Source organism: Coloeus monedula, assembly GCF_965178545.1.
Source record: "Coloeus monedula genome assembly, chromosome: 22".
Taxonomy (NCBI): domain Eukaryota; kingdom Metazoa; phylum Chordata; class Aves; order Passeriformes; family Corvidae; genus Coloeus; species Coloeus monedula.
The window spans coordinates 8,108,536-8,129,481 of NC_138802.1; the positions used below are offsets into that span (position 1 = coordinate 8,108,536).

At 65.2% G+C, this 20,946-nt stretch overlaps 2 protein-coding genes across 7 annotated transcripts in view; one reads left to right on the top strand and one right to left on the bottom strand.

Moving 5' to 3' along the window:
• Positions 1-13,963, bottom strand: part of HSPG2 (heparan sulfate proteoglycan 2) — a 40,032-nt gene extending 26,069 nt beyond the window's left edge. For 4 of the 6 annotated variants that reach the window (XM_082295710.1, XM_082295712.1, XM_082295711.1 and 1 more), the window contains exons 1-22: positions 13,842-13,963; positions 8,719-8,848; positions 7,853-7,936; positions 7,663-7,728; positions 7,323-7,432; positions 7,178-7,236; positions 6,580-6,740; positions 6,245-6,370; positions 5,451-5,693; positions 4,189-4,308; positions 3,983-4,114; positions 3,044-3,188; positions 2,249-2,397; positions 2,018-2,164; positions 1,791-1,954; positions 1,544-1,720; positions 1,025-1,221; positions 769-916; positions 553-680; positions 397-483; positions 242-300; positions 92-159 (exon numbers count right to left, since the gene is read on the bottom strand). In XM_082295710.1, coding sequence (XP_082151836.1) covers positions 92-159; positions 242-300; positions 397-483; positions 553-680; positions 769-916; positions 1,025-1,221; positions 1,544-1,720; positions 1,791-1,954; positions 2,018-2,164; positions 2,249-2,397; positions 3,044-3,188; positions 3,983-4,114; positions 4,189-4,308; positions 5,451-5,693; positions 6,245-6,370; positions 6,580-6,740; positions 7,178-7,236; positions 7,323-7,432; positions 7,663-7,728; positions 7,853-7,936; positions 8,719-8,848; positions 13,842-13,901 — 2,760 coding nt within the window. In that variant the 5' untranslated portion in view covers positions 13,902-13,963. The remainder of the gene's footprint in view (positions 1-91; positions 160-241; positions 301-396; positions 484-552; positions 681-768; positions 917-1,024; positions 1,222-1,543; positions 1,721-1,790; positions 1,955-2,017; positions 2,165-2,248; positions 2,398-3,043; positions 3,189-3,982; positions 4,115-4,188; positions 4,309-5,450; positions 5,694-6,244; positions 6,371-6,579; positions 6,741-7,177; positions 7,237-7,322; positions 7,433-7,662; positions 7,729-7,852; positions 7,937-8,718; positions 8,849-13,841) is intronic. The other 2 variants (XM_082295713.1, XM_082295709.1) reach the window with 1 other exon arrangement.
• Positions 13,964-16,497: 2,534 nt separating this feature from the next.
• On the top strand, positions 16,498-20,397 carry CELA3B (chymotrypsin like elastase 3B; the record flags this gene model as incomplete). Its single annotated transcript, XM_082295596.1, has 8 exons — positions 16,498-16,540; positions 16,617-16,693; positions 16,776-16,873; positions 17,558-17,692; positions 17,767-17,903; positions 18,702-18,847; positions 18,927-19,121; positions 20,287-20,397. The coding sequence occupies 8 exons, from the start codon at positions 16,498-16,500 to the stop codon at positions 20,395-20,397; spliced, it is 942 nt and encodes a 313-aa protein (XP_082151722.1).
• Positions 20,398-20,946: the final 549 nt, after the last annotated feature.

A 20,946-nucleotide genomic window follows, 5' to 3' on the forward strand; every position in this document is an offset into this window, starting at 1 on the left:
CAGTGGGGGATGGCAGCATCCAGCCCCCCACTGCCCCCCCACTGCCGCCCCACAATATTGCCCCACTGTCCCCCCAGCCCCCTGCCCTCACCTTGCAGCGACAGGTGCCACCTGCCTCGTCCTGGCCCCCGCGGGCATCGCACTTGACGAGCTCCTGGCCTGCGGGCAGTGAGGGTGAGGGTGGGGGGTCACCCAAAGGTGGGGGGATCCCCCCCCCACCCCCGCCAGCACCCCCACTCACCAATCGGGGTGCACTTGCCACCCGGCTGGATGGGGTCTCCCTCATAGCCCGGGGCGCACCTGTGGATGGGTAGGGGACGGGTGGGTGGTAAGTGGGTGATGGGTGGAGGGGGTTCTCAGGTGGGAGGGGTTACAGGGAGGGACCCCCCCACCCACCTCTCGCAGCGGCGGCCGGCGTATCCAGGGGCGCAGGCGTCGCAGGTGGCCTGGCCATCTGTGTCCAAAAAGCAGGACTCTGAGAACCTGTGGGTGACAACGACGGTGATGCCAGGGTGGTGACATCAGGGGCTGGTCCCTGGGGTTGGCACCCACCTGCGAGATGGCTCAGTGTAGGGACAGGGACAAGGGTGACAGGCAGTGGCTGTGCCCTTGGTGGCATCGCCAAAGAAGCCAGGTTTGCACTTCTCGCACTGGGGACCCTCTGTGTTGTGCTGGCAGTTCTGGGAGGGGGACACATGTCACAAGGGAGTGGTGACCCTGAGCTGTGTCCCTGTCCCCTTGTCACCTCATCAACCCCTCACTCCTTACCAGGCAATGCCCAAAAACGGGGTCACAGGTGCTGGAGTGGCCGTGGCAGCCGCAACCGGAGCAGGTCCCCAGGTAGGGTCCCCTTGTCACCCGCTCAAAACGGGGGGCACAGCGCTGGCACGACAGCCCTGTGTAGCCCACGGGGCACCTGGGGACACAGCAGTGTGACAGTGTGTCTTGGGGTGACACAAACCAGGACACAGTGGCATCACAGCAGTGGTGGCACTGAGCCCGTGACCTTGCTGCCAGCGGTCACCTGCACTCCTCGATGTCGCCGGCCGGCCCCAGGCCGGTGTCCGCAATGCTAGTGATGTCCATGGCCACGTCGCTGAGCCCCACGCTGGCCATGCGCCCGTCATACACTGCCCGGATGAAGACGCCCTCCAGCCCCTGCAGCACCAGCAGTAGCAGCTCCCGGCTCACTGGCACTCCCTGCTCGTCCTCCCAGTGGTCCTGCCAGGACGGTGACAGCAGTGTCACAGCAGGGTGATGGTAATGCTGGCATCACCCACCTGCCACCACCAGCACCAGTGCCCATCATCAGCATCATCGCTGCCAGCACCACCCACCCATCAGTATCTCCTTCCCAGCACTGGATTCACCCACCTGCTACCACACCACCCACCCGTCTCCACTGGCATCATCCCCCCACCACCACTGGTATCATCCACCCACCACCATCATCATCACCCACCCATCACCAGCCTCACTCACCCATCACCACCGGCATCATCTCCCCACCATCCCCACCAACCCCATCCCCTCTCACACCCACCTCGGTGAGGGGCACGTGCCGCTGGTTGAGGACGTCTGGCTGGGTGTCACCAGCACGTGCCCGCAGCTGCCGCCCGTGGCCCCGCAGCAGCACGTCGGGGTGGGCAGTGGGCTCAGGGGGCCCCCGGCCCAGCCGGTACCGCACCCCGTAGCTCAGCGCTCCCCCGTAGGCATCCACCTGGCAGCACAGTGGGCTGTCAGCAGCCATGCCACTGGTGTCCCCAGCCCTGAGCCCACCCTGGCATCACCTTGTCCCCAAGGAAGGGCTCTGGCAGTGCCCAGAAGGCATCGAGTGCCAGGAAGCGGCGTGACAGGTCTAGGAGCTGGAATTCCTCAGTGCCTGCATCCACGTGGAGTTGGGTGGCCGAGAGCACGGGTGCGGATGGCGCTGCCGGCACTGTCACGTTGACACCTGCAAGAAAACACTCAGCCCCTGGTGTGTCCCCTGCCCCTGTCCCTTGTCCCCACAACTCACCCTTGAAGTCGTTGGGGCGGTTGAAACGCAGGTGGAGGCGGTGGCGGTGGCGGGTGGTGGCGCGGCAGGAGGTGGTGACGCCGAAGCAGAAGCAGGGCAGGCAGCGGGACGTCCCTGTCACCTGGAAGTGACCCTCGGGACATGGCCCTGTGGGAGATGAGACAGTGGGTGATGGTGACAGTGCCACGGTGGGGTTGGCGGCATGGGGAGGGGAGGGAAGGGGCCGCTGACCAGGGCGGGTGACGGTGAGGATGCTGTCGGGGATGCCGAACACCATGCCCAGGGTGTTGATGGCCTCACAGGTGTAGGCGCCTTGATCAGCTTCCTTCACGTCCCGGATGGTCAGGGTGCCCTGCCCAGCCTCGCTCACGATCGACACCCTGCGTGGCACATTTGCTACTCAGAGCCTGGCACAGACAGAGCCCGGCACGCCCGGAGCCACACACACCCCATGCCCAGCACACGGCACAGCTGGGGCTCTGCACACCCAGGACCTCACACACCTGGCACCCAGCACACCCAGTACCCCGCACACCCAGGGCTTCACACACCTGGCACCCAGCACACCTGGTGCCCCACACACCCAGTGCCCCGCCCCAGCAGAGGAGCCCATTCTCTCTGCATGACCCCCTCACACCCAGGCCCCGCCCCAATCCCAAGCCCCTCCCATTGTACAAGCCCCGCTCATCACAGGGACCCCGCTGTTCGCCTCGCCCATTCACCAAAACACCCACCCAAAGCCCCGCCCACAGACACCACACCCCGCCCACAAACCCCACCCCATGGAAGCCCCGCCCACCAAAGCCCCGCCTGTCACAAGCTCCTCCCACTCCCCAAGCCCCGCCCCAAGCCGCTCCTCAGCCCCAAAACACAAACCCCGCCCACACAGCCCCCACCCAAATAAAAGATCCGCCCATCGCAGACCTTACCCAATCACAAGTTCCCTTCCCAGAGTAAGCCACGCCCCTTCCTCAACCCGCCAATCCACAACCAACACCCCTTAGGCCCCGCCCCGGCCCCGCCCACCTGTGGCTGCTGGGGGTGTGTCCCCAGTTCAGGCGCCAGGTGACGATGGGCGTGGGGACACCGGTGGCCACACAGGTGAAGGTGACGGTCTGGCCTGGCACTGCCTGCACCGACTCCCGCGGCAGCGTCACCACCTGTGGGGGCACTGCCACCGCCACCCAGTCACTGTCACCGCCACCAGCACTACCCACACCTCGCAGCACCCCCGGGGGACAGGGATACTGCCATCCCCACCCTGTCATTGTCACTGCCACCGGTACTGCCTGCTCCGTGTGGCACCACTGGAGGATGGGGACACTGCCACCCCAGACCCAGCTGGGGACAAGTTCTTTGTCACCATCACTCCAATCCAGCTTGGGGACAGGGTCCCCGATACCCAACCTGGTTCTGTGACATGTCCCCAGCGTGGCACCACCTGGGAGCAAGCTCCCAGCACAGGGTCCCCAGCCGAGTGCTATGCCACAGAGTGCCTGGGCACAATGTCCCCAACACGGTGCCATGGCACAGGGTCCCTGGGTGCTGTGTCCCCTGCCTGGTGCCATGAATGTCCCCAGGATGCTGTCATGCCATGGGGTCCTTGGGTGCAATGTCCCCAGCCCAGCACCATGGCACAATGTCCCCAGGCACAGTGTCACCAGCTTAGTATCATGACAAAATGTCCCCAGCCCAGGGCCATGGCACAAGGTCCCTGGACAGTGTCCCCAGACTGGTGCGACAGCAAAGGGTCCCTGGCACAGCTCAGACACAGTGTCCCCAGCCCTGTGTCCCCAGGACAGCCTGGGCACATGACAGGATCTCTGGGCACACTGTCCCCATCCCAATGCCACAGTGCCACGTGTCCCCACAGCTTGCACACAGCATCCCTGGCACAGCATCCCCAGCCCAGCCTTGGTCCCCATGTCCCCTCCTTGCTGAGCTGTCCCCTGCGGTGTCACTCACCACATCCAACCTCGTCGCTGCGGTCGGGGCAGTCGGGCTCCCTGTCGCACTGGTAGCTGGCACGGATGCAGCTCCCGCTGGACACGCACCGGAATTCCGCTGGTCCACACACCGCGCCGGGCGCCTTGGTGGCTGTGGGGGGTCACGGCACCATGTGTCAGCTGTGTCCCCATGTCCCCACGTGCATCCCGAGCCCCCGTACTCACGGCAGTCGCTCTCGTCAGAGCCGTCGCCGCAGTCATTCTCGCCGTCACAGCGCCAGAGCTTGAGGGCGCAGTGCCCATTGTCACACTTGAACTCATTGGGCTCACATGGGGACGGGGTGCCTGGGGGGCATGGGGGAAGTCAGCACCCAGAATCCCAGAATCCCAGAATCAGGTTGGAAAAGACCTTTGAGATCATCGAGTCCAACCTGTGACCCAACACCACCCTGTCACCCAGACCATGGCACTGAGCGCCACATCCAGGCTTTCCTTAAACACCTCCAGGAACGGTGACTCCACCACCTCTCTGGGCAGCCCCTTCCAATGCCCAATCACCCTTTCCATGTAGAGCTTCTTCCTAAAGTCCAGCCTAAACCTGGTGCAGCTTAAGGCTGTGTCCTCTCCTGTCCCTGTTCTCTGGGAGCAGAGCCCGACCCCCCCGGCTGCCCCCTCCTGTCAGGGAGTTGTGCAGAGCCACAAAGTCCCCCTGAGCCTCCTTTGCTCCAGGCTTTCCCAGCTCCCTCAGCAGCTCCTCACAGGACTTGTGTTCCAGACCCCTCACCAGCCTTGTTGCCCTTCTCGGGACACGTTCCAGCCCCTCAGTATCCTTTCTAAACTGGGGGGCCCAGAACTGGACACAGCACTTGAGGTGCAGCCTCACCAGTACCCAGTAGAGGGGAAGAATCCCTGCCCTGGTCCTGCTGGCCACTCCACTCCTGATCCAGGCCAGGTGCCATTGGCCTTCTTGGCCACCTGGGCACAGCTGGCTCATGTCCAGCAGCTGTCCAGCAGTGCCCCCAGGTCCCTTTCCACCTGGCCACTGTCCAGTCACTGTCCCCAGCCTGTAGCGCTGCAGGGGCTGTTGTGACCAAAGTGCAGGACCCGGTCCTGGATTCTGCCCCTGGATCCAGCCTGTCCAGGTCCCTCTGCAGAGCCCTCCTATCCTCCAGCAGATCCACACTTGTACCCAACCCGGTGTGGATCTCAATCCCCTCACACAGACCATCAATACAGACACTGAACGGGACTGGGCCCAGCACTGAATCCCGGGGGACACACCTGGTGACCAGACACCAGCTGGACACTGCTCCATCTCCCCGCACCCTCTGGGCCCGGCCACCAGCCAGTTCCCAGCCCAGCAAAAGTGAACCTGCCCAAGCCACGGGCTGCCAGCTTCCCCAGGCGTTTGCTGTGGGATGCAGTGTCGAAGGCTTTGCTGAAGTCTGGGTAGAGCCCCCCAAACCCTCGCTGCCCCCAGGACTCACCGCAGGCGTCCTCGTCGGAGCCGTCGGCGCAGTCACGCTCTCCGTCGCACAGGTAATCCCGGGGCACGCAGCGCCCGTCCCTGCAGGCGGCCTCGCCCCCCTGGCACCCCCCGGCCGCAGGTTTTGAGGGGCGTGGGGTGACGGGGCGCAGGGGGAATGCCGGGGTGGTGCCCACGGGGACGGTGCTCAGTGGGCGCGTGGTGGCTGGGCGGGCGGTGCTGGGGGGTGGCCGTGGGGGGGGCTCTGGGGGAGGTAAAAGGGGGGTTATGGGGGGATTTAGGGGGGAGTGGGGGTGAAGAGGGAGAGTTTGGGGGGGGTTGGAGGGGAGGGGTGCAAGGGAGGTTTATGGGGGGGTGTAGGGGTAAAATGGGGTGCAGAGGGGTTATAGGAGGGAAAAAGGGGAGTGAGGAGTGTTTATGGGGGCATAGGAATAAAACGGGTGCAGAGGGATTAAAGTGAGAAATGGGGGTGCAGGGTGGTATAGAGGGGTATATGAGGGAAAAGGGGGTGTGGGAAGTGTTTATGGGGTGCAGGGGGGGTTGGGGGGAAATGAGGGTGCAGTGGAGTGTAGAGGATATATGGGAAAAAGGGGATGCAGGGAATGTTTATGGGGCTGTGGGGTAAAAAGGGCGTGGTGGTTAAAGGGGGAAGTGGGGATGCAGAAGGAGAGGACAGGAGGGTTATAGGCAGGAAAGGGGGTGTAGAAGGGGAGTGACGGGGCCATGGGGTGGGGAATGGGGGTAGGGGGGTCCGGGGGAGGCAGAGGGGGTTCCAGGGGTGCCGAGCTGCCTCACCACATCCCTCCTCATCAGAGGCATCACGGCAGTCGGGCCGGCGGTCGCAGCGATATTCCAGGGCCACACAGTCCCCGCTGCCACAGGAGAACTCCCCCACAGTGCAGGCACGTGGCTGGGGGGTCACTGTGGCCAGGAAGGGGACACACGGTCAGGGGGTTACCCCGAAACATTCCCCCACCCCAATTTGGTCGGGGGTTGACACACGCCAGGACGCGAGAGCCAGCAGAGTAATAGGGGTTGGGATGTGGTTCTCTGAGCCCCCCCGCCCCAAACCGCTCCAGAGCACCTCAAAACCCCCTCAGGCTCCCCCCCAAGCCCTCCCCCAGGCTCACCGGCTCCCAGGCGGCGGAACTGGAAGCCATGGGGGGAGGTGAGGTAGGAGGCGATGGAGCCGCCGGCCAACAGGTCCCGCAGGACCCCCCCGAGCTGCACCTCGTCCCCATTCCCCTCTGAGCCCACATCCAGCTCCACGAACACGTCCCCATCCAGCTGCCTGGGAGACAAGGGGTCAGCACCCCAAAATAGCCACACTGCACCCCCAAGTCAGCCCTGAGCCTCCAAAGTGTCCACATTGCACCCCAAGAAATCCCCATCACCTCCAATCCACCCCATCACCCCCAAAACCTCTCTGCCCTCCCAAAAGCCCCTTGTTCCACACCAAAACTTAGTCATTGCACCCCAAAATCTCCTCACTGCACCCCAAAAGCCCTTCATTGCATCCCAAAACATCCCTATGACCTCCAACCTTCCCCATCACCTCCAAACATCTCCATCATTCCCAAAACCTCCCTGCACTCCCAAAAGCTCCTTGTTGCACCCCAAAACTTCCCCAGATGACCCCTTGCTCCCCCAGCCCCCTCTGCCCCCCCTGCTCTCCTGACCCTCCAAAACCTTCTGGGCCCCCCAGAGCCCCCCAAACCCCCCACTCACTTGATGAAGACCACACTGACCACCTGCTCCCCGGGCACTTTGTAATACTCTGACTCCAGCTGTTGGGGGGCAGAAAAGGGGGATCAGAGTGGTCCCTTGGGTGCCCCCCACCCCCAGCACCCCCCTGACTCCCCCCAGTCCTCACCGTATCCACCACGGCCTCGGAAATCTCCCGAAATTCCTCGGAATCCGGGTCCTCCAGCCGTGAGCTGTAGTCGATGCTGCGGGTGAAGTTCACCAGCGCCCGAAAATAAACTGGGGGTGGGGGGTGTTAGAGTTGGGGGTGGGGAGTCAAAACCGGGGGGTGGCACCTGCACACCCAAAAAATCCCCCCTGTGACCCTCATCCAGCTGTGAGCCCCCCATCCAGATGTTCCTCCTGTTTGCCAGCTGTGCCCCCCCGCGTTTGGGATCCCACCCAACAAAGCACAGCAGGAAGAAAAGTGGGGGTGCAGCAAAGGCAGGTCCCCGAAAGGTGTCACTTACTGATTGGGGGGTCGTCCTCGGGCTCGGCCACCACCATGCCCGCGGGCGCGGGGCGGGGCCCGGGCGCTGTCCCCAGGGAGGAGGAGGAGGAAGAGGAAGAGGAGGAGGAGGATGAAGAGCAGACAGAGGTTGAGAGCGGTGCCAGCGGGGACCAGCCCGGGGCCAGGTGCCATCCGCAGTGTCCCCTTACCGGTGGGTGCCAGCCCGCTGTCCGGAGCTGGGGTCACGACTGCCGGTGGCCAGGGGACACCACTGCCGTCCTCCCCGCTGCCATCTGCCATGGGCACAGTGTGAGGGTGGCACCGTCCGTGGGGACCCCACGTGTGTGGTCATGCACCCAAGGTGACAAACACCCACGGGGACACCCACCCTCAGTGACACCCACCCAGTCATGGTGGCACCCAGTGCCACATTTGCCACCAAACGCCACCAGATCCCAGTGCCATCCATGACAGGGACAATGTGGTGGCACCAGGGGGGCATTCACACGTGTGACACACCCCCATGGTGGCACACACCCATGGTGGCAACCAGCTGGTGACATCTTACTGCCAGATGCCACCAGGTCCTGGTGCCATCTGCTCTGCGGACAACATGGGGGCACCCAGGGCTGTATCTACCCATGGTGACACCCACTCATGGTGACATTCACCCAGGGTGATGCTCACTCAGTGCCACACTGGCACTAGGTGGCACCAGGTCCTGGTGCCACCTGCAATGGGGACAGCACAAGTGGCATCCAGAGTGGCACCCACTTATGGTGACACTCACCCAAGGTGGCATTTTCTCACCCAGTGCCACTTTACCACCAGATGCCACCAAGTCCTAGTGCCATCTGCTATGGCCACAACGTGGTGGCACCAGGGTGGCACCCACTCATGGGACACCAACCCACAGCGACACCCATTCAGAGTGACACCCACCCCTGGTGGCACCGACCCACTCAGTGCTGCCTTACCACCAGGTCCCAATGCCATTAGCAGCGGGGACTCTGCAAGTGGCACCCAGGGGGGCATCTGGACCCACCCACCCTGGTGCTCCCCGGGGTCCACTCACCTCCGGAGGCCACCAGGTCCTCGTCATCTGACAGGTGCCGGTAGTAGCGCCGCCCCTGCGTGTCCCCGACGTGATCGGCCACCGTGTCCTCGGGGAAGGCATCGGCCCAGCCGCGGGCGCCGCCGGTGACCTGGGGGATGGGGCCACCATGGGATGGGGCCACCCGCGGGACACGGCCTTGCGGGTGCCCAGCCACGTCACCCCGGGGGGGGGACAGGGGTGGGGGCGCGTGGCTGTGCGGTGGCGTCACCGGGAAGAGGGAGCGGGATGAGCTCATCACACCCTCCGCATTCCTGCACCGACCGGCACCGGCACCGAGACCACGGCACCGGGGCCACCGGCACCGGGACTCGCGTGTGCGGCATGGGGGCGTGTGCCAGGGAGCCGCGGCGTGCACACGCGTGTGCAGCAACACGGGAAGTGTGTGCATACACGTCTACACTGCTCCACGTGTGCACTGGCACGGGGTGTGCTCGGTGACACGGGGACACGTGTGTCCACTGCCACTCGCAGGAAGGGACACGGGGACGCGTGTGCTGTGGGTTCGCACCGCGGTGTGCACGCACGGACACGGGAACAAGCACGCACGGTGACACACGACTGCACCAGGACGTGAGCGTGCACTGCCACACGCGTGGCCTGTCTCGGGAGCGCGCGCGCGCGCTGACACGCCGCCGTGCACGCGCATTTGCACGCTTTGTGCGATGCCCACACCCGGCCGTGCACGCGCGTTTGCACCACCACGCGAGCGCACCACGCGTGACCCACGGCAGGCGCCCGCAGGTGACAGTGCACACACGCTGGCACCGCCACACCCGCACCCCGACACACGCGTGTGCCCCAGCTGGGTGTGCCCCCGTGCCCGCGGGTCCGTGCACACGCGTGTGCGGCGCCGCGGGTGCCCCCGCCCCGGCCCCGGCAGGAATCCGTCGCAGCAGCACTTTGCTGTGCAAACAAGCGCCGGGGGATTAGGCGGGCGCTGGGGGGGACGGGACACGGGGGGAACACGGGGAGACAAGGGGGGGACACAGGGGGGCACACGGGGCACGCGGCCGCACGCCCGCACGGATGGGGGGACCCAGCACCCGAAAGGGTCTGGCTGGGGAGGCCCCTCGTGGGTGCCCAGCCCCTGTGCAGGGGGAAACTGAGGCACTAGGCCGTGTGTGCTGGGGGGGGCCTCTGCTGCTCCCCACATGTGCACTGATTGTGTGGGTGCTCAGCCCCACATCCCCACACGTGTACCCGGCGTGTGGCTGCTCTGTCGCTGCCCCCACACCCGCACCGAGCCCGCGGGGGCTCAGCCCCTGCCCCCCAGCCCCCGGGTGCCCTGGGATCGCCCCCCACTCGTGCACCGAGCCGCGGGGGCTCAGCCCCGGCGCCGCAGCCCCAGCCCGGCCGGCGGAAGGGCAGCTGCGTGTCGGGTGTCCGGCAGTGTCCGAGCAGGCTCGGGGACAATCCCCCTCTCCGGTTACCGGAAGCCTCCCCGCGCCACGGCCCCGCACCCCCGGACGCCTGGGCCCCCCCGGACACCCGGGTCCCCCCCGCTGCCGCCGGGGCACCGCGCCCGGCCGGACGCCACGGCCCCGCCGCCGCTCACATTTTCCACTCCCCGGCCCAAATCCTGCCCCGCACCCTGGGGAAAAGTGGGGGGAGGGGGCCGAGGAAGAGGAGGGTGAGGAAGCACCACCCTGCCCACCTCCCGCTCCCAAACTGCACCCCAGACTGGGGGGACACTTCAGACCCCCCCCCCCCTTATTTGGGCGTCCCCAGCCAATTTGGATGTCGTCCCCCCCAGTCCGGATGTTCCCCCGCTAAAATCTAGATGTGGCTCCTGAAATCTTGAAGTGGCCCCCAAATCTGGATGTGCCCCCCCCCGTTAATTCATCCGGGCGAGGAAGAGGAGGTGACGCAGCACAGGAATAATAACCGGGGGGGTTATTAATAGCCGCCCCCCCCGGCTTATTGTTCCCCCAAGGTCATGTGAAAAGGTGTTTCCCCCCCTCCCCAAAAAAAACCCTCCTCCCCCCTCCCGGGGGTCCCCAAGGACTGAGCCACCCCCAGTTTGGGGGATGGGGGTCACCCCAGGATTTGGGGGGGCTGCCAGCGCAGCTGGCGGGATGCTGGTCCCGGGGGGGGCACAGGCAGCTGCTCTCCCCCCCTCCCCCCCACTGCCGCCCCCGGGATTTGGGGGTGAAGCAGCTGCGGGGTCAAAGCCACAGCCGGGGAGGCAGGGGGGCCCCAAATATGTGCCCCCCCCGGCTGCATTCCTCCCTGCTGGCATTGCCTAATTTATCCCGAAAGGACTTGGACTGGGGGTGGAGGGGGGTGGGGGGGGGGGTGCAGTCTGGGCATTTTTGGGGTAAATGGGTTTTGGAGGGGAGTACTTTTTTTTGGTGGGGAGTGAAGCTGGGGGGATGATTTCCTGGGGGGAGATTGGTTGGGGGGGTGATGGGGTTTTTGGAAGGGAGGTGGGTTTTGGAGAGTGGAGGTGAGTTGGAGGGGGTTTGATGGGTTTAGGGGGGGGAAAATGGATTTTTGGGGGAAGGGATAAGGGGGTTTTGGGAAGGGAGATGGGCTCGGGGGGAGATGGATTTGGGTGTGGAGATAGTTTTCTTTGGGGATAGACAGATTTTTTGGGAGGATTTTTTGGGGGAGTCGATTTTTTTTGCGGGATAACAAGTCTTCTTGGGGGAGTGTCGGGTTTTGATGGCGAGGGGGAAACCCAGGAGCGCTGGCAAGGACCCAGCGTCTGAGCTGACCTTCCTCCCCCCCTTCCTCCTCCTCCTCCTCCTCATCCCAGCCGGGCCATCTTTGGCCATGGGAGAGAGCCCAAGGCAAGAGGCCATGTGCGCTGCGGGCCCAAGGGTCCCCAAGTACCCCCAGGTAGCCCCAAGTATCCCCAGGTGGCCCCAAATGTCCCCAGGTGGCCCCAAATGTCCCCACGTGCCCCCAGGTGTGACATGAGCCTCTCCAGCAGCGCGGGGCCCCCCAAAGCGGCCTCGGCCGTGCCCCCCTCGTGCGTGCCCCGGGCACACGAGTGTGCAAGAGCGCGCTCGCAAGCGGGGCGGGTGCGCGTGGGGTGTCCCCCCCCTCCCCAGCCCTTCCCCCCGGGCACGGTGATCTTATCGCACATTCCTGCTTCGCCCTCCCCTTCCCCCCCACCCCCCAATTAACCCTTCGCAGCCCTTGGGGGCGGCACCCCCGTGCCCCATCCCACGCCGGACCCCTCCGTGGGGCGCATGGGACCCCCCCGTTTGTAGGGGGGATGTATGGCCCAACATCCCGGCGAGGGGGGTTATTGGGGCGCTCGGCCCCCAGATTCCCCCCCTGTGCCTCAGCAGAATGGGGGGTGGGGGGTTGTAAAGCGGGGATCCCCCCCTTTGTCCCCGCCAGCTCCCCGGCCGTGGGTGGGAGCCCCACGGGAAGGGGGGGCCGCGCTGCCAGCATGGCCCCGAGCACAAGGCCCCCTCTGTTCTCCACCCCGGGCACCCGCCCAACCCCAAACCGCCCCCCTGCCCCCCCCACCTCGGCCCCCCCCCCCCATCGCCATCACCCCCGCACCCCACTCAAGGACCCCCCCGTAAATCGGGAGTGCGCAGCCCCACGGCGCAAACCCCCCCCCCCCGCACCCCCCCGGGGGGCACCCAGAGGTGTCACCCCCTGCCTCACTGCCCCCAGCAGGGTGGGGACCCCCCCAGGGGCACCCCCAGACGCAGCGCCCCCCCCCGGGGGGTATTTTGGGACGGTTATTTTTAGGGTGACCGGCGCCGCCATCACCCTTTAAATTTAGCTGGGGCGGGGGATGGGGTGGCGTGGGGACGGGGTGGGGGAACACCCCAAAAGCAGGATGAGCCCCTATGGGTGACCTCCACCCACGATGGGGTGTGGGGGCAAGGGGGGGCTGGACCACCATGGCTGGCTTTGTGGGGTGATGGGAACCATCCCCACCCGGGGGTCACGGGGGACCCCAATTCCCTGAAGGAACAGGGAGGGGTGATGGGGACCCCCCCGGCTGGGGCGCCCCACATGGGGTCATGGGGACCCAGTTCCATAGGGGTATAGGGAGGGGTGACCCCATGTACCCCCAGTTCCTGGGGGACCCCAAGTCCCATAGGGGACAGGCAGGGGGACCCCACACACCCCATTCCCAGGTGGGACAGGCCATGGGGAGAGGGACCCCACCTCTCCTTCGGGGGGACACTGCAACTCCCAGATGGGACAGAGTGGGCCCTGGGGTCTCCACGTGACTCTGGTAGAGGGGGGGACCCCCAGTCCCTTAGGGAGGGGGGCAGGGGGCCAGGGACCCCTGGTACAGGGGGGACACCCCAATCCCTTCAGGAACAGGGACCCCCACACCTCCTTGGTGTCCTGGGGGACCTGAGTTCCAATAACCCTGGGATCCCTGCACCCCCTCTGCACACGTGGAGGGACACCCCAATTTCCTGAGCGGCCAGAGCACGGTGCTGGGCCTTGCACTGGGCGGGGGGGGGGGGACCTCGATTCCCTTCGGCCACAGCAAAACTCCCCCAACTCCCTGAGGGGACCCCAACTCCCACAAGGATCCCCAAATCCTTCAAGAGACACAAACTCCGTGGGGGACCCCCACTCCTACAAGGATCCCCAACTCCGGGGAGGAGGTCCTAACTCCTCTAGGGGACCCCAACTCCTTCAGGGGATTCCAGCTCCGTGCTACCCAAATCCTTTAAGGGATCCCCAAATCGTGTGGGGACCCCAACTCCTTTAAGGGCCCCAAGTACTTTAAGGGATCCCAAAACCCAAAACGGGGGATCACAACTGCTCTATGGAATTCCCGCTCCGGGGACCCCAACTCCCGTGGGGGACCCCAACTCCTACAAGGAATTCCAATTCCCGGGTCCCTGATTCCTTTCGGGGATTCCAGCTCCGCGGGGGGACTCCAACTCCTACAGGGGACTTCAACTCAACAAGAGACCCCAAGTCTGCGGGTGGAGACCCCAACTCCTTTCAGGTACCCCAAATCCTTTAGAGGTCCCCAACTCCTTCGCGGGACCCCAACTCCGGGGCCCCCAACTCCTTCCCGGGACCTCCCAGCTCGGCGGGGGGACCCCAACCCCGCGCCCTCCGCGCTCCCCGGCCCCACTCACCCCCAGGAGGGTCCCCAGCAGCAGGAGGGTCCCCAGCGCCGCCGGGCCCCGCCGCCCCATCGCCGCTCCTGCCCCGCTCCGGCCCCGCCGCGATCGCTCCGCTCGCTCCGCTCCGCTCCGGCCGCCGCCGCCGCCCCGGGCCCGCCCCGCCCCCCCCGGCCCGCGGGGCGGGGCCACGGAGCGCGCGCCCACGGGGGGCACGGGGGGGGGCGTCAGCGGGGACACGCGGGGACACCGGGGGACAGCGCTGGGAACGCGCACCGGGACACGGGGACGCGGGGGAGCGTCAGCGGGGACACGCGGGGGCGCGGGGACACCGTGGGACAGCCCTGGGAACCTGCACGGGGACGCGGGGATATGAGGGACAGCCCTGGAAACTTTTGCAGGGACACGAGGGACACACGGGGGTACACGCGGGACGCAGGGACCCCGTGGGACAGCTCTGGGGTCTTGCGCTGAGACATCCCTGGGGAGACCCCTGGGAATGTTTACAGGGATACGGGGAAGTTGCGGGGGGGCACGGGGAGCAACTCTGAGAGTTTATACCGGGACACGGGGTGCGTGGGGACACCCCCGGGAACTTTTAGGAGGGCACGGGGTGAGTGGGGACACGGGGGGACACCCCCGGGAACTTTTAGGAGGGCACGGGATGCGTGGGGACACCTCTGTGAAGTTTCACATGGACACGGGGGTGAGTGGGGACACCGGGAGACACGGGTGGTCACCTCTGGAAACTTCTCCTGGGACACGGGGGTGCGTGGGGACACCGTGGGACACTCCTAGGAACTTCTATGGGAACACAAGTGTGGGGGGAGAATGGGGGTGCACCTCTAGGAACTTCTATGGGCACAAGGGGTGCAGGACATCATGGAGCACCTGTAGGAACTTTTACGGGGACAAGGGGTGTGTGGGGACACAGGGTCACCTCTGGACATTTGCAGGAGGACACGGGGGTGCGTGGGGACACTGTGGAGCACCTGTAGGAACTGTTATGGGGACACGGGGCGACATGGGGGGGGTCACCTCTGGGAGCTTTTACAAGGACATGGGAGTGCATGGGGACACCTTGGGACACCCCTGGGAACTTTTACAGGGTCATGGAGGTACGTGGGGACACTGGAGGGGCACGGGGGACTCCTGTGGGAACTTCCACGAGGTTTCTGGGGTGCGTGGGGACCCCTGCGAGCACGTGGGGAAGTTTGGGAGCAATGTGGGACACAGGGGGATTTATAGGGACTCTGGGAGTACCAGGGGGGTGTGGGGGCTATGGGGGCACCAGGGGTGTAGGGTAGAGGGGGACCATGGGGGCACAGGGGGGCTGTAGGGGCTATGGGGGTACTGGGGTGAGGGGCTATAGGGACACTGAGGCTTACAGGGTCTATAGGGGGGCACCAGGGACATAAGGTGATATTGGGGGGGGGCTATAGGGGCGCAGGGAGGCTGTGGGAACTCTTGGGGCACAGGACAGTATAGGGGTATATGGGGAACACAAGAAGCATGGCAGAAATAGGGGGGCTATGGGGGCACAGGGTTTACAGGGTCTAGGGGGGGATTATGGGGGCTATGGGTTCTGGGAGGGAGTTGTATATGAAGGCCAGATACATGTATATGTGGGCTACCAGGGGCATAGGGCATATGGGGGGCACAGGGGCTATGGGCTCTCGGAGGGGGTGTATATGGGGGCCATAGGGGCTGTAGGGGAACATGGGGGATATGGGGGTCACAAGGATCGTTGGAAGGGGCTGTGGGGGGGTAGGGGTGATGCTGGGGCTATGTGGGCATATGTGGGCACAGCTACCCCTGTGCTATGGGGGCAGAGGGGTAGTTGTAGGTGCTATGGGGTCTGGGAGGAGGGATATATGGGGCCATATAGTCCATGGGGGCTATAGGGGCCATAGGGGCCAAATGGGGACACACCAGGGGCATGGGGTCTATGGGGGGCACAAGGGATGGCTATGGGGGTCCAGGAGGGGAGGACATTTGAGGCACTGAGCCCATGAAGGCTATAGGAGCCATATGGGCACACTAAAGGCACAGGGGGTATGGGGGGACAGGGGTGGTTATAGGGGCTTGGTGGCTTGGGTGCTCTGGGGCCCAGGGCAGGGGGAGGGATATATGGGGGCCAGAGGGGCCTGAGCGGGCCACCAGGGGCTCAGGGAATATGGGGACTATGGGGGGCACGGGTGGTTACAGTGACTGTGAGGATACAGGGGGGTCGTAGGGACTCTGGGAGGCACAGAGGTGACTGTGGGGGGCACTGGGGTGGTTGTGAGGGCTATGGGGCACAGAGAGGTTAGGGGGCTATGGGGGGCACAGGGGGTGGGTCATGGGGGCTAAGGGGGGCACAGGAGCAGTTAGAGGGACTGTGGGGGGCACAGGGACACCAGAGGGCCTGTGGGGGACGTGGGACACTCGTGGGGTACACAGGGGGGTACAGAGGCAGTAGGGAGCAGCAGGGACAGGGGGGTTTGGGATCTGTAGGGTCCCCGCTGGCCGGGTGCCGGTGCCACGTCCCCCCAAGGCCAAGGTTAATGTTTAACACCCCCCCAGCCCCCAGCTGGGCACCGGGTGCCCATTCCCAGGGGTGCCCTTGGGTGCTCCCGATACCAGAGGGGATTTAAGGCTGGCGGGTGCCCGGGACACCCACACTTGAGCCATGGCTGCGATGCTGAGCCTCGTCCTGCTGCTGGTGGCTGGCGGTGAGTGTCCCCTGACCCGCTCCGTGTCCCCAGGCTCGGGTGTGTGCTCGGTGGGTGACGGTGCCGTGCCCCGCAGGTGTCCGCGCCGCGGTGCTGCCGGACTCCCGGGTGGTCAATGGGCAAGATGCGGAGCCCTACAGCTGGCCCTGGCAGGTGAGGGGACAGGGGCACAGGGGGACGGGGTGGTGGCACCCGTGTGGGGGGACGGTGGCACCCAGCGGTGTCTCCCCCCCAGATCTCGCTGCAGTACGAGCGGGACGGGACCTTCCACCACACCTGCGGGGGCACCTTGATCGCGGCCAACTGGGTGATGACGGCCGCGCACTGCATCTCGTGAGGGCTCCGGGGCTGGCGGTGCAGGGTGCAGGAGGGGTGCTGGTGTGCAGGAAGGGGTGCGGGGTGCAGGGAGGGCTGCGGAGAGCTTCATGGAAGGGATGCGGTGTGCGGAGATAAGTGTTGGGGGGCGTAATGGGTGTTGGACACAGGGATGGTTGTGGGGTGCAGAAGGGCTTCAGAGTGCGGGGATGGGTGCAGAGAGGGGTGCAGGAGAGAGGGAAAGGTGCAGGGGGGTGCAGGGAGGGAGTCCTGAGTGCAAGAGGGGGTTCTGGGAGCAGGGAGGGCATTCAGGGTGCAGGGATGGGGTTCAGGGTGCAGGGATTGGGTTCAGGGTGCAGGGAGGGGTTGCCACATGCATGGAAGGAGTGCCTGGATGGGGTGAAAATGCAAAGTGGGCACAGGGATGGCGTGCAGTGCAGGGTGGGTGCAGGAAGGGGGCTCAGAGGGCAGGGAGGTGAATTGGGTACAGGGTGGATGCATGGGGAGGTGCAGGGCGGGGGGTTTGGGTGCAGGAAAAGGTTCAGGGTGCAGAGAGGTGAGTTTGGGTGCGGATTTGGTGCATGGAGAGGTGCAGGGAGGGGATTTCGGGTGCAGGGCAGGGAGTTTGGTGCATGGAAGGGTCCCGAGTGCAGGAGGGATGCCGGGGGGGCCGCACCCGCTGATCCTCCCCTTTCCTGGCAGCAAATCCCGCACGTACCAGGTGGTGGTGGGCGAGTACGACATGAGCACCGGGGAGGGCCCCGAGCAGCGCATCCCCGTGAACTCCGATGACATCTTCGTGCACCCCAAGTGGCTCAGCTTCTGCGCGGCCTGCGGGTGAGCGGAGTCCCTGGGGGGCTGGGGACCCCGTGCCGCCCCCGGCGGCCCCTCTGACCCGTGTCCCCGCGCAGCAATGACATCGCCCTGCTGAAGCTGCAGCGCCCGGCCGCGCTCTCGGCGGAGGTGCAGGTGGGGCGGCTGCCGCCCGCCGGCTCCATCCTGCCCAACGGGTACCCCTGCGTGCTCAGCGGCTGGGGACGGCTCACCAGTGCGTCCGGGGGGCGGCAGGGCGGGCGGGGGCGGGCGGACACGGAGGGGTGGGTGGGGAGGTGGATGGAGGCGTGGAGGGATTAATGGGGAAATTGATGGGGAGGTGGAGGGTGGGGTGGGGATGCAGAAATGGGGAGAAGGATGGGGGATGGATGGGGAGATGGAGGGATGGCTGGGGACATGGGTGGGGAGGTGGGTGGAGGGATGGGTGGAGGGATGGTGAAGGGTTGAAGGGATAGATGGGGAGATGAATGGGAAGATGGAGGGAGGGAGGGAGGGATGGGGGATGGAGAAATGGGGGGATGGTTGAGGGATGGTTGGGGAGATGAAGGGAGGGGATGAGGGATGGTTGAGAATTGGACATGGGGGATGGATGGATGGAATGGATGGTGGATGGATGGATGGATGGATGGATGGATGGATGGATGGATGGATGGATGGATGGATGGAATGGATGGTGGATGGATGGATGGATGGATGGATGGATGGATGGATGGATGGATGGATGGATGGAATGGATGGTGGATGGGTGGTGGATGGGTGGATGGGTGGAGGGATGGGTGGTGGATGGATGGATGGATGCATGCACGGAGGGATGGATAGATGGTGGATGGATGGATGGATGGTGGATGGATGGATGCATGCATGCACGGAGGGATGGATAGATGGTGGATGGATGGATGGATGGTGGATGGATGGATGCATGCATGGAGGGATGGATAGATGGTGGATGGATGGATGGATGGATGTGGGATGGAGGGCCACGGGCAGACCCTGGGGTGCTCTGATCCCACAGCTGGGGGGTCGCTGCCGGACCGGCTGCAGCAGGCGGAGCTGCCCGTGGTGGACTATGAGCACTGCTCCCAGCCCGACTGGTGGGGGGCCCTGGCCATCCGCCACACCATGATCTGTGCCGGTGGCGCCGAGAAGGCCGGATGCAACGTGGGTACCGCGCCAGGGCAGAGGGGGTACTGCGCCAGGCTCCCCTGTGGTGCTGACCCTGCCTTGTCCCACACCCCAGGGCGACTCTGGGGGCCCCCTGAACTGCCAGGCCGAGGATGGGACCTGGGAGGTCCATGGCATCGCCAGCTTTGTGTCGGCCCTGGGCTGCAATGCCCCCAAGAAACCCACCGTGTTCACCCGCGTGTCTGCCTTCGAGGACTGGATCGCAGAGGTGCGCACAGGATACCAGGGAATGGGATTCCGGGTTGTCAGGGTACAAGGGCACCAGAGAATTGGGATATCATGGTGTCGGGGTGCCAGGGAACTTGGCTACCATGGCGTTGGGGAATTGGGATGCCGTAGCAGGGTGCTGGGTACCAGGGGTCTGGGGTGCCAGGGCAATGGGGTGCTAGGTGCCAGGGCACCAGGGGGCAAAGGGGGCGGGCTGCTGAGCCGCTGGGGTGCCATGGTGCCAGGGTATTGGTGTGCCAGGTTGTTGGGGTGCAGAGTGTTGGGGTGCCCTGATGCTGGGGTACCAGAGGACAGGGCTGTCGGCATGCCATGGTCCCAGGGTACCAGATGTCACCATGCCACAGTGCTGGGGCAAAAGGGCTCTGGGGTGCTGGGCGCTAGTGTGCCAGGCTCTTGGGATGTTGGGATGCCATAGTGCCAAGGTGTTGGGGTGCTGGGGTGTTGGGTTATTGGAGTGTTGGGGTGTCAAGGTGTTGGGGTACTGCCCTCCCCCCTTAGAAGCTTCTCCCTTCCAGACCATGAGAGACAACTGAGCGTGGCAGCATCCTTGTCATCGATCCCCCGGCCTGGCACCGGGCAAATAAAGCACCAACAACTGGTACCAGTGTGTCCCTGTGCTGGGGAGGGGTCTGGGGGCAGCAGGGGCTGTGCCATCACCAGTGAATCGTACTGGGAGCACCCAGATGTGCCCAATGTCATGGGGATGGACACCCAGAGACACCCCAATGTCACAGGGATGGACACCCAGTGACACTCAGACACTGTGGGGATAGACACTGAGGGGTGCCCAGACACCACAGGGATGGACACCCACAGACACCCAGATCCCACAGGGATGGACACCCACAGACACCCAGATCCCATAGGGATGGACACCCACGGACACCTAGATGCCATGGAGATGGCACCCTCAGACACCCAGATCCCATAGGGATGGGCACCCAGGTGCCACGGGAATGGGCACTCTCAGACACCCCGGTGACACAGGGCCAAGCACCCCAAGGTGCCCCGTGCCATGGCACCCTGCTGCCAAAGGCACCCCAAGACACATCAGTGCAGTGGCTCTGGGTGCCCTGAGGACACAGGGATGGCCCCGGCGCCACAGCGATGGGCACCCAGTGATGCCCTGTCCCCCACGGGGCTGGGCCCCCCCGAGGCTCCGGGATGGCCCCCTTGGGGTGCCCCAGGGCTGGACGCCCATGATCGTGGCCCTCCTGGCCTGGCTGTCGCTTCGCAACCGCCAGCACCAGCGCGTGACCAACGAACAAAGAGCCCTTTCACCGGTGCCCCCGCCGTGACCAGCACCCTGGGACCCCCCAACGGGACACCCCAGGCCCTCCCCCCCACCCTGGGACCCTGCAGCCATGGGTGCTGCTGCACCCCCCAATTCCCACTGGGATCTGGGTGGAAAATTCCAGCACCAGGCTGTATAAGTTTTATGGGCCCCTCGTCATCGTGTCCTCAGGGACCTTTGCTCTCCCGGTGGTGGCCCCGGCGTCGCCTCCCCCGGCAGCCCCTCGCTATCGCCGGCCCTTTGCTCCAGGGGAGGGAGAGGCCGAGCTCCCCCAACTCGTGACACCCTTGCACAAGTTGGGGCCACCTGGCAGAGGCCCAGGGTGGGGGACAAGGTGACCCAGCCCAGCACAGTGGGTGAGGGTGGGGGGCACCAGCTGTGACCCCGGTGCCACTGACAGGAATTGCTGATGGGATGGCACTGGGTGGTGACACCTTTTGGGTGCCATCCCTGGGGTGGCAGCGGGGTGCAGAGCAGGAGTGTGGCAGTGCCAGGGGCTGGTGTGGGGCTGTGGGACTCGTGTGGATGTTGTGGGATTGGGTGTGGGTATTGT